Source organism: Nicotiana tabacum, chromosome 9 (genome assembly GCF_000715075.1).
Source record: "Nicotiana tabacum cultivar K326 chromosome 9, ASM71507v2, whole genome shotgun sequence".
In the NCBI taxonomy this organism is placed as follows: Eukaryota; Viridiplantae; Streptophyta; class Magnoliopsida; order Solanales; family Solanaceae; genus Nicotiana; species Nicotiana tabacum.
This window is the reverse complement of record NC_134088.1, coordinates 14,976,979-14,989,748: the sequence shown is the minus strand read 5'-3', so window position 1 is coordinate 14,989,748 and position 12,770 is coordinate 14,976,979. Positions and strand designations below refer to the sequence as shown.

Genomic DNA, 12,770 nt, shown 5'->3' with positions numbered 1-12,770 from the left:
TCTTCATACATTAGCCCACGAGCCCGGGACCGTCAGCCGGTCCTGGGCCGGTCCTGGCGGGCCTAACGGGCCCAACGACTATTTTTTTTTTTTTTTAAAAATTCTCCAACGGCCATATTTAAAATCTAGCCGTTTGGGCTGACAATTTGACCGTTTTTAAGTTTAGAAAATGCCCATTTGGCCCCCAAACTTTATTTTAACCCCAAATTTTATATAATTACACTTTTCCCCATTTCTCAACTATAAATACTCCCTCATTCTTTCATTTTTATTCACCAATTCATCAATATCTCTCAATCTCTCCACTACAATTACTTAATTTATCGTTGAAATTTCGTGAAAAATTGTGAAGTTGTTGAATTGAAGTTTTCAAGTGTTCAATGATTTTCAATTTTCAAGAAGTTGTTCGGCAATCCGGTAAACTCGTTTCAACTCTTACGTTTTAAGAATATATTTTTGTGTGGTTTAGTTTGCATAATTATAATTAATATGACATTTTCTTTGAAAAAAATATTTGGTAAATGAAAAGATAAAACCGGTGAAAGTAGTGGCCAACCATCTACCCTTCCCCCGGCTCCCCGACCTAGAAAAGATAAGCAAGTTGAAAGTAGTCGCCAACCTAGACGTCCTCCTCCTTCCGTAATTCTTGATAGTGATCACCCTTGTTTTCAATTTACCGATAGTAAATTTTGTCATAATGTTGCACCAGGTGAAAGATTAAATGATGAAATTATGAATGCTCTTTATCCTAATGAAACTATCTTAGAAAATAATGAGGAAAATGAGGATGATGATGAAACCCAAGCACCAGATTTAGATGATACACCTACTAGTCCTCTTAATAACCCAACTGATGCACCGACCGACCCACCTGTAGAAACTCCTACTTTTAATAGAGAACCTGCTAAACGCCTAGAAACATCATTAGTTTGGAATTTTTTTACTCAAGTAATAGAACAAAATAAGGCTAAGTGTAAAACTTGTGGGAAATTAATGTTGCATAAATATACTGGAGACCGTAGCGGCACGGGTAGTTTGACTAGGCACATAAAAACACACCCTAGAGATAAAGCTAGATTTTTACAAATGAAAGCGCAACTAGAGGGGACAAGTTTAATTCGCGTCACACAGGTAAGTTTATAGCTAACACTGTTGCAGATATTTGTAGATATTTTTGCTTTAGCGATAAAATAATGGCAATTTCTATGGATAATGCTTCTAGTAACACTAGTGCTATAGGCATGCTTACAACAACACTAAATCCTGCATTTACTAATATTTTCCATGTTAGATGTATTTGTCATATTTATCATTTAATTGTCGGTGATGGTATGCGAATTTTAAACATAGAAATTGAAAAGGTTAGAATGGCTCTTAATTGGCTTTTTTATTCAAACCGTAGAAGTAGACTTAGAGAGTATTTTAAAAAATGTGATGAATATGGCCTTAGAGAAAGAAAGGTTCCTAAACCTTGCCCGACTAGATGGAATTATATGTACGAAAGTTTAGTAGTTGCATATGAATATAGAAACCCAATTAATGCAACGTTTAATTCTCGGGTAGGTGGTGAGGATGATGATGAAATGCTTACTACTCAAGATTGGACGAATGTTAAAATTCTTTTAGATTTTTTAGAACATTTTCAAATTGCTACAAATGCATTTTCTGGGCAATATTATCCTACTATTTCAAACTGTTTAGTTTATATTGCAGCACTATCTGATTTGTTTGTTGAATTTGGTGAGGGTGGGGACATTTATGAACTTGCTATAAATGAAATGAAACAAAAGTTTAAAAAATATTTTTTTCCTATCCCTCCTATTTATGGTCTTGCTGCAATGTTAAATCCTACAATGAAATTGGGAGGTCCTCATTTTTGGTATTCAAATATTTATAAGGCTTTAGATCTTTCAAATGAGGAAGTTGCTACACTTGCAGATGCAAAAGCCCCAATTAAAATTAATGCTCAAACAGTTTATAAATGAGCTTCAAGTTTATTTGTCTCAGGGACTTGAAAAGGAGAATCCAGACGGCTCTTTTGATCTTTTGGAATGGTGGAAGGCAAAAGAAAAATATTTTCCGGTTCTTGCAAGAATGGCTCGGGATATTTTATCAATTCAAGCTTCAACTGTTGCATCAGAGAGCGCTTTCAGTCAAGCAAGACTGCAAATAGGTGATCATAGAGCGTCAATGAGGGAGAGCTTGGAAAAATCTGTACTGTTTAGAGATTGGATCCGCTCGGAAAGAAGGAACTTTGGAATTGCAGAATCACAACCGGCGATAGATGAAGCTTATGAAGAAATGATGGCGGAAATTGCGGAGGATACTGCTTCGCCCGGAAGTGGTGATGAACAAGCTTCTTTTCCACCACCACCAACGCAACCTCCTCCGAACCTTGAAGGATTTATGAAATTTGTTAGAGATACAATGTAGATTATGGTGTACCTTGTACTTTGACATATCTTCTTTTAGTTTTTTTCCCTTTTAATGGTGATATTAGTACCTTGTTGTGCTCATTCCATTGGGGGGAGGAAGACTAAGAAAGATATGTCATTTTTGGTAATAAAAATTATAAGACATACCCTTGAATATCTTTTTGCAATATTTTTTGGGTCTTTAACTTGCAATTATTTATAAGCTATAATATATACACATAACATACAATATATACTACAAGAAAATATATAAGGTAATATATACACATAACATACAATATATACCACAAGAAAATATATAAGGTAATATATACACATAACATACAATATATACCACAAGAAAATATATAAGGTAATATATACACATAACATACAATATATACTACAAGAAAATATATAAGGTAATATATACACATACCATACAATATATACTACAAGAAAATATATAAGGTAATATATATACATAACATACAATATATACTACAAGAAAATCTATATATATATATATATATATATATATACATAACATACTATATATATATATATATATATATATATATATATATATATATATATATATATATATAATATACTATACTAGTATACTATAGAAGTCTTCAAAACAAGATTTTTCAAAATTCAAAATGAGGGCCCCACCTCCAATGACCACCAACGGCCATATTGCACAAATAGCCATTTATTTTCAATTTACAAAAATGATTTGATTTCTATGTATTGAAGCACTTTAATAATTTGATTTCTACATATATATTATTTATATAGCCATGATAATCAAAAAGCCCGTTAGGCCCGCTAAGCCCACGAGCCCGACTCGTTTAGTCCAGGACCATATGGGCTTAGACCCGTTACGGGCTGATTCCACCCGTTGAACCCACGAAGCCCGGGACCGCGAGGCCCGGGATTGCCAGAGACCGGGACCGCCAGGCCCAGGCCCGTTAAGATCGGCCCGTTTGGCCCATTTAGGCCCGGCCCCGGCCCAAGGTACAGCATTATGCGATCAGTAAATTTTGTCTATATTATACACCGGTTTCTATTATGCCTCGTTGCACTATTTTTATTTGCAATGAGCCGCGCGGGTACATTTACTAGTAGAGAGAAAATACAAAGCCAGAAGAAGTAACCCAAGAACAGGAAAGCAAATTGCTTTGGAAAAAAATTGAAATCCATTCTTGAAAGTTGAAAATTACCAATCCATTTCCATGGCCACCGCCGGCAAAAAGAGAGGAAGGAAAAAGAAGAAGAAGAATATAATGATGACCAAAAAGATGAACAAACTAACCAAGAAATTCAAAGCCACCCTTCAACTCCGCCACCAACACTGCACCAAACTCATTCCTCAGCTCATCTCCGCCATCTCCTCCGCCCACTCTTTCCTCCTCCGCCATGACCTCAGCCTCCTCCCCCACCAATCCCTTTCCCTCGAATCCCTCATCTCCTCCACCTCTACCTCCATTTCGACCATCTTCTCACTCCTCAACCTCCCCCCTCCTCCCCCACCACCCTCACGCGCCACCCTAGCTTCTCCACCAACCGACCCAACTTCGCCACGCGCCGCCGAGTGCTGGTTCCAGCGATTTCTGGCGGCTGATTCGGACACCCTTTGGGCCGAAAATTTCAATATCACGAAGCCCTCTTTCACTCTCCTGCTCCGCCTTCTCACGCCTTCTCTTTCCTCACTCTCTGTTCCTCCCAATTACGCCCTTGCTGCTGCCCTCTTTCGCCTCGCTCACGGTGCTTCCTTTTCTGCTATTTCACGTCGATTTGGTATTGATTCCCCTACCGCGTGTCGGGTTTTTTACACTGTGTGCAGAGCTATCAATGAGAATCTTGGGCACTTGTTTGAGCTAAAGAACGATATCAATAGGGTCATTGTGGGGTTTGGTTGGATTTCTTTGCCTAATTGTTGTGGTGTTTTGGGGTGTGAAAAGTTTGAATTGGATGGTGATTTTATGGATAAAAATGGGTTCTTGATTGTTCAAGCTTTGGTAGATTCTGAAGGTAGATTCTTAGATGTTTCAGCTGGGTGGCCTGGTACAATGAGGCCTGAAAATGTTTTAAGAAAATCTAAGCTTTATTTGGGTGTTGAGGAATCAAAGGAATACTTAAATGGTCCATCTTTTGAGCTAAATGATGAGAATTCAATACCTCAGTACATTCTTGGTGATTCTTGTTTCCCACTTTTACCATGGCTGTTAACGCCTTACAGCGGATCGAACGAGGAAGATGAGAGGAGTTCTGAGGAAATGGCGTTTAATTCGGTGCATAGTAAAGGAATGCAGTTGGTGGGGACAGCTTTTGGGAGAGTGAGGGCAAAGTGGAAGATTTTGGCTAAGAAATGGAATGAGCAGTGTGTTGAGGCATTTCCATTTGTAATTGTGACATGCTGTTTGCTGCACAATTTTCTTATCAAGTGTAGTGAAGCAGTGACAGATGAAACCGTGGAGTATCCGAGGAGTGAAGAGTTTCCGGTGTTTGATGGAGAGGTTGATGAAAGTGGGAAGAAGATTAGGGATGCGCTTGCCTCACACCTATTTAGGGTAAGTCAGAGGGAATAAATTCTGGCCTTATTTTTTTATTCTGCTTATAATCTTATAGTGGTATGTGTATATTGGTAGTGTGTTAAGTTGGCCTGGATAGAAATTTTGTAGCCTTTTGCCTAGTTTTGACATCTCCATTCTCCTTGGTTTCATGTAGAATTATATGGAATATAAAGTAACATTTAGCTGCTGATTCGGTATTTGAAGTTTTGTTGTTGTTCCTTGATGATCAGTATGCTAAATCAATGGCCAGAAATGGGCTTGTAATTACATGGAATTTAAGGAAGGAAAGCCTTCCCACATAAGTAAAGGCAAGATAGGAGCATAGCCCAAACAAGTTTTATCTTAATGACCCGTTCAAATCACCAAAAAAACAAAGTCGAAAAGAGCCAATATTGGGCTCCTAGTTAAGGGGGTTTGGAGAGTGGGATCACCATATCATAAAAAGAATAATTTTATGGTAATGATTTCAATGACAGAAGAAAGCTATCTCACATTATTCATGTTTAGTAGAATGCCAGTAGAAATGCAACTTAAAATACCTGCTGCTAAGTAGGGTGATTGAAATAAAAACGACTGTAACCACCAAGAAAAGGTCTCTTGTGAGAATATAAAGCTTAACAAAACGACGGCAGTTGATGATTTTCTCCTTCAGGTTTAAGTCTCTCCCTTCACAACTCCTTTACTGTGGCACGATGGGTGGATTCCTCATTTACTTTATTCTCTTGCTTGTTACATATTTGGTTCCTTTTCTTTCTGAATAAAATGTGCTGATTATATTCATTATAGTAGTGTCAAAACTAACTTCTTTACTTTTGTCCTTCCAAAATTGTGATTATGGGGAAATATTGATGTAAAACCTTTGTAAATGAGGTCATGTACAACAAATCAAGGTGTTCGAATCCCACATCAGTCAAGTGCATGGGCTGTAACATCTTTATATGGTCTTGGGCAATTCTCGCTGCTTGAGCTATCTCTTGGGATTGAGTTAAGCGCAAGCCACTAGGTTCATTTTTTTAACATGGTATTAGAGCCAAAATTGGCAAGTACTTTGACAACTGTGTTCTCTCTAGATGTTCTCTCTCTCTCTCTCTCTCTCTCTCAACTTAGTCAGCGAGCTGCTTGGGCTTCTCTCTCTCAATTCAGCTTATTGAGTCATTAACTTTGCTCCAGACCAAAAAATAAAAAAAACTTTACTCCAGTAATCCTCTACCTGTTGAGCCTACTGTCTGCATGTGTTTCAAGCCCTCTTCTTAATCTGTGAGCATATCATCTGTGTGTGTGTGTATATATAACTACTCCCGTCTTGTCTTCTTAGGCCAATCCCACTTGCTCAAATAAAACATAAGAGAAAAACTGATCTAAGAAAACATAAGAGAAAATTTAAAAGCAAAAAAAAATTTAAAAAAATAGAAAGAGATTCAAATTCACGTGTAAGCTCTAGGACAGAGTTACAAATGTGGGAGGGTATTAGAAAATATATCACCTGTCTCTCATTGGCTGTGAGGATTTCCAAAGGTTCTTAACAAATGAGGGCTAAAGTTCGTGTTTTTATAATGGCACGAGAGCTATAATTCTAGTGCTAGATTTATCCTTGATGTTGGGCCACCCATGTTATGATAGTTCACACTCCTGATTTGTGTGGAGTATGTCAGAATCCTACATTGGTTAATTGTATAAGCTGTAATATCTGTATACAGTCTTACATAATCTCACCTCTTGAGGTAACTTTTGGCGCTGATTTAGATCCAAGATCTATTTTCTTGAAACACGGTAAAAGTAAATCTGTTAAAACTGGATGAACTTAATCAGTGCATGTAGATGATATACAGAACTATAGAACTCAAAATGATGCTTTATAATCCTACTCATCTCATAGACAGTATCTTCTCCAAGTACTCGTTTATCTATCTTCAGACCAAATTTTGTTCTCTCACAGCTCCTTCTCATTAGGTAAATTTCTCCTGGAATATTGTGTATAAGCTTCTTGTCAATTTGATGGTTTTGGTCTAATCTGCTAAGGGGTCGTTTGGTTTGAAGACAAGTTATGCTGGGATAAGTTATACCGGGATTAGTTATATTATGATTAGTTATCCTGGTATTATTTATTTCTTATTGACTGTTTGGTATGTTGTATTAAGCCTAGGTTATCCTGGGATTACTATTCCACCGTATAATCCCACCGTCTGGGAGGTGTAAGTTATCCCGATACTGGTTTTAATCCTGGGATAACTTATCCAGAAATAGTAACCAAACAAGGGACAAAGTGGTACTAACTTTTTATTGCAAGATTATTTTTGCTTATTCATCATACTAAACGAACCCTTAGTGTTTGAAAAAGTGGTGGGCGGGTTCAGGTATCAGCGTATTGAATCACTTGTAGACAATAACTTTCCAATTCCTTCACTCAGCAATTCCTGATTGCTGCCATTTTAATATAGGTAGGTAAGCTTTAATTCAAACAAAAGTAGCACTAAGATTGTGCCAAGAATTACAATTGGATCTTTACAAAAGCACAAGTTTCAGTTAGGAACCTAGCGGAAAGACAATTTTTGTCGGTACTAATCTGCACGGGAGCTGAGAAAATCTAGAAAACTATCTTTTTATCTTGTACATTCTGCATTTTGCAACAAAAGGCTAAGAGAGAGAGAGAAACAGTTGAGCTTCAGCTTGTGTATGCTCTTCCTTTTGCCTTCAAAACATATGAGATTTCGTTCTTTCAAAATATATGCTTTGCTGGTATGGTTGCCAAAAGCTTCTTCTTGCCCTTTCCCCCTCCTTTCGCTGTCCGGCACTATGTTGCACAGACTCTCCAAAATAGCCGCCGCATTCGTGTCGGATCCTCCTAAAATATACTACTTTTGGAAGATCCGACACGCACTCATTGACATTTTCAGAGAGTCCGAGTAACATAGGACTCGTGCAGAGGAGTTTGATTGTTCTTAGCATAGTTCACTTGATTGATATGAATAAACAGATTTCAAAGCTGAGACAATATTCAGCAGTGTAGAAAGAGATGGTTTGCATCTTCAGTTGCGCTGCCCGTAATTCCCTAGAAACCAGAAAGTTCAATGGCAGTTAACTATAGACCGTATTTCCTTTATATGGCGAATAAGAGTACTAAGAGAAAGAAGCAAGTAAAAATATTGATTTTGTTCAGAAGTTATACTCCTTTCACCCTGCTAAAGCAATAATCCTCCTCTTAATTATCTCCTCAAATTGGTTCAATTGAAAATGCTTCTGACCAAGTTACTGATAACCTTGTATAAGCAAGATCACCCTGCTTTAAATAAGAAATGTTTTGATCATTCATGCGGCTTTTGGATGCCGCACTTATTCATTCTCCTGTTTAGGCTGCGTATGATAGACCCTCGTAGTCCGACCCTTCCCGGACCCCGTGCATAGCGGGAGCTTAGTGCACCAGGCTGCCCTTTTTTATATATTTATTTATATATTTTTGTCATTTTGAAAAGTAATACCACTTTTCAGTATACTTGATGAATGATAGACCAAGGAAAAATGTTACTTTAGTTGCCAGTTTACGTATTGAAGTTTTGGAGTTGGTCATGCGTTTTTTTTTTATCCATTGCGAAAGAGTAAAAAAAAAATGTACTAGTTTTTACCCGTAGCGGACAACATTATACCATATTAAGAGTATAAATAGCAAAAGCTCCCGATCTTTGCTTGCCTCTTCCCATATTAAAGGATCTTCTTTATGTCTATGACCTTCATTTGCCAAAAAGTCTGCACATTTGTGTTCCACTCTCTCCATATGTGTGTGATATTCTCTTTGACTTTGTTGGCTTCAAGCAAGTATTTGCAATTTTCAAGAATAGCCCAAAGAGGGTGTTACTCATGACATACTTACTATCAGAGGCGAAGTCAGAGTGCTAGTTGCGGTTCGGCTGAACCAGTAGCTTTTGTTCAAATTTTGAATTTGTTTTTAAAAACTCATTGATTATATATAATTTTCTAATGCAGATCCTAGTAACTTATTAGAATCCCAAATGCACAAGCTTCTATGTCATTGTTTTTGCTAAGTTTGACAACAAATAGGCAGTTCGTTTCACTTATAATTCTTCATGTCCCATTTCTTTGGCTAATTTTAGTTGTCGCTTGATGCAATTGTGGGACTTTATACCCTGTAAGGAACAAGTTATGTAATAATTTCTAGTAGCATATCAACAAAGAGAATTTTCTACCCCCCCCCCCCCCCCCAAACAAAAAAAACACCCCTTTTGCAGATAGTAAAATTTAGCATGCCTTTTTATCAATTTCTTTAATTACCAAAACAATCTAACAAATTAAAAAGCAAAAATTGTGCACTCAAGATATTGCAGAAATGTATTTCATATGTGAGCACAAGTTTAGAACTAGAGCAAGGTAAATCAGAAACTTATCACGAATTTGACTGCAAATATATATAATTATGTAAATTAAAGCAGGAGGTCTGGTTAAATCAAGGATGGATTTAGTAAGTTCAAATGAGTCTTCCTGTATTCAGATGGAACTATGCAAACAAAATAAAAAAAAATAAAAAACATAGTATGTAATAGTAAATCATACCAACTGACGTCTGAACCCACTAACTCTAAATGATGGTATACTTGCCCTCTCCATCCACTCCCTGCTTAATAGCTCGAGCAGGGAGTTGAGAGAGAGGGCGAGGACTATCAGAACCCTCATAAAGAGTCAAGTCGAGACCTAAGGCCACCTCTTTGGAAGCCGCGCTTACCACTCGAATGGCCAGTCGGCTAAGCTTGGTTTTTTCCATTTGAACATGAAAGTAGTCATTTGGTCAATCAGAGGTGTCGATTTCAACCAAGAATTATACAGAAGGGTGGTCATTTCCTCCTAGTTGTGTCTATAAAATTGTTGACTTCTTTTAGTTCACTTTGCCAAACAAAACTCAGTATGAAATGTGCATTCTTTACTGGAATTTTGCTCTTCTGGACATCCTATTAACGTAGGCAGCACCTATATATCAAAGAAAATCATAGTAAGTTATAGAGAATATGCTAATGTATATAAGCCAAGCAACAACATAAAGAAAATGCGAGGACAGAAATATTATCAACCGCAACAATAATACCAGTGTAATCCTACAAGTAGGGTCTGAGAAGCTAATGTATAAGCAGAACTTATCCCTTCCTTGAGAAAGGTAGAGAGACTGTTTTTGATAAACCTTCAGCTCAAGGAAAAATGAAAAAGAAGAAGCTGTAGTAATAAGCAGTAACACCAGTAAGATAACCGTAATATTACTTGTTGAGTATCCTACATCAGCTAAGGGATGGGGGACTTCGTCTCGACTTGGGCAATCCTTGCCTCAAGAGCTAGCTTTTGGGGTTAAGTTAGGTCCAATGCCCATATCTGTATCATGTTATTAGAGCCGGACCCATCCCAGTTCTTTGTTTCACCGATGTTGGCCCCCACATTAAATTGTCCGCGCTCCAGTTGGCAGGTCTGAGCATGCGGGGAGGGGGGAGGGAGGGTGTTGAGTCTCCCACATCGGCTAACGGATGGAGGAATTAGTCTCTTTATATGGCTTAGATAATAATCTTCACCTCAAAAACTAGCTTTTGGGGTTGAGTTAGGCCTAATGTCCATATCTTTATCATTATTGTTTCTGACAGTAATATTATCCCTTGCAATGAAAAGAAAAGATAAAAAAAAAAAAAGAAATTACCTGGAGTAGTTTGCTATTTGTACTTGTAAGTATGGACATGATCGCTGGCTGCCCGAAACCCAAGGACATTAAATCATCTATGAATGATAATTTCTCTTGGATCTTCATAAATAAGGATGATCCCATTCTGCAATATTATTGTCAATAACATTCATATATAACTTAAACCAAATTCAACAAGTAATGTATAAGTCAAGAGGAAAGAAAAAAAAAAAGAACGAAAACTAGCTCTTACCTGCCTGCAAGTTATTACCAATATCCGGCCTTCAGAATAGTTGAACTTTTGAACAAAGTGATAGAGGATTGGTGAACCAAGTAGCATCCACAACTCCAAAGATTGTTCTTATTGTGCTCGGGAAGTAAAAATCGAGTGTGGCTCTTTCAAGTGTAGAAGGATCCATAGATAACAAGGGCATTGTGTCACCCCTAAAATAGAATTCTGTTATATTTGGAGCTTGAATCTTGACTTTTTCTAGATTCTTGCACCGTGCTAAGGTCAACTCTTGAGTTTTTCACTCACGATATCAATATTTTTCAGGCTATCGCAAAATATTGATTCCAATTCTGAAATGTTTGAGTATTTAGCGAACTGATGTTGAAGTTGTTGGTCTGTGATGTTGGTAGTTCTCAGTTTGAGTATTTGTAAGTTATTATAAGCATCCACATTACCAATTTCCCAATTCTCCTCTCCATATTCAAAGCTTCGAAGATTTGGAGCCTGGACTCTTCTGAGATAGACTTCATCTAAATAAAGATATTTATGATTACAGAATCTTATGATGTTGTTTGTGGTGATAATAGTATCAAATTCAAACTTGCAATTACTTAGTGTCAGATCTATCAGCCCTTTAGCAGTATAAATTGCATCAGGTAAACTATAGTAATTACCAGAAAAATGCAGTTGCAGTACCTTGACGTTAAGTTTAACCGCTAAATCAATCCATCCATCGATACGAGGAGTCAATTTTGGATTATGATGAGTATATGTTGAAACCGAAAAGTGCAAAGCTTTTCGTTAAATCAATTAATAAAGAAACGAAGGGTAAATCTTAGCCAAATATAATTAACTCTAGATCTAAACATATTGAATATGAGAATCGAAAGAGACCGAGCTTATATAACATTTCTTAAGATGATTAACAGACATCAAATGTAAATGATAAGCTTACATCTTTGATATATTGTTCCGTACTTGTAAGAGCAAAGAAGGAAAAGAGGGAAAGCTGTTGATAACTATGAGATCTATCTTTATTGATCCAACGATAATGATTACAAAAGGTTATAACTGAAATCCGGGCTTTTGGTTTGTTGTTGGAGCTTTTGTGCTCATCTCTCTCTCTCCCCCCCCCCCCCCCTTCTCCTTGCTTTCATCTCACATATATATTATCAATTTTCTCCTTTATCCAACGGTTTTTAACCAGCGTACTTTCTCATGAATGTACTCCTCTTTACTCGCCCAAGCATTACGACATGTGTTCTGCCGTGTAAGCCTTATGATGGCTCGATCTCGGCAATGGCCGAGACTAGGGGTGTCAATGGTTCGGTTCGGCCGGTTATTTTATAAAATTTGTACCATACCAATTTTTCGGTTATTCTATTATGTATAACCAAAATTAGACTTTTCGAAACCGTCCCAATCATGTCGGTTTCTCTTCGGTATTGGTACGGTTCGGTTAATTTTTGGTATTTTTTTAATATCATATAAAAATTACCAGTAGAAGTAGAATTGCAATATCATACGTTCTTTTATAGGACTTAGCAAAACTCTCTAGACATTTTTATTGTTTAAAGGGTGATGAATTTAAAAAAAATGGCTAGAGTATAGATCCATTAACTATTCTACAACAGCGTAAAAGAAATCAAACAAAGGCAAAGAAAATATTAATCACACGAGTTGAAAGATATACCAAGCTGGGACTCAAGAATAAAGTCAATCGAAGATTAAATATTCAAAAAGATAAATCTAAATTATATGAAAGAAAACATATTCAATACATTGTAGTTTGCTACTCATATTCGCTAGAATACTTTGTGTCTTGCTAATAAAGATACTTGAAATAACTTAGTTTAAGTAGAAGTAGCATAATAGGT

At 37.0% G+C, this 12,770-nt stretch overlaps 1 protein-coding gene and 1 long non-coding RNA gene across 2 annotated transcripts; one reads left to right on the top strand and one right to left on the bottom strand.

Moving 5' to 3' along the window:
- Window positions 1-3,655: 3,655 nt before the first annotated feature.
- LOC107764690 (protein ALP1-like) lies at window positions 3,656-6,795 on the top strand. Its single transcript, XM_075220935.1, has 2 exons — window positions 3,656-4,993; window positions 6,694-6,795. Exons 1-2 carry the CDS (start codon window positions 3,656-3,658, stop codon window positions 6,793-6,795), a joined length of 1,440 nt encoding a protein of 479 aa, XP_075077036.1.
- Window positions 6,796-9,442: 2,647 nt separating this feature from the next.
- LOC107780473 (uncharacterized) lies at window positions 9,443-11,998 on the bottom strand. Its single transcript, XR_001646832.2, has 3 exons — window positions 10,915-11,998; window positions 10,680-10,806; window positions 9,443-9,970 (listed from the first exon to the last, which is right to left on the bottom strand). It is a non-coding gene; the product is annotated as an uncharacterized LOC107780473 (long non-coding RNA).
- Between the last annotated feature and the right edge of the window lie 772 nt (window positions 11,999-12,770).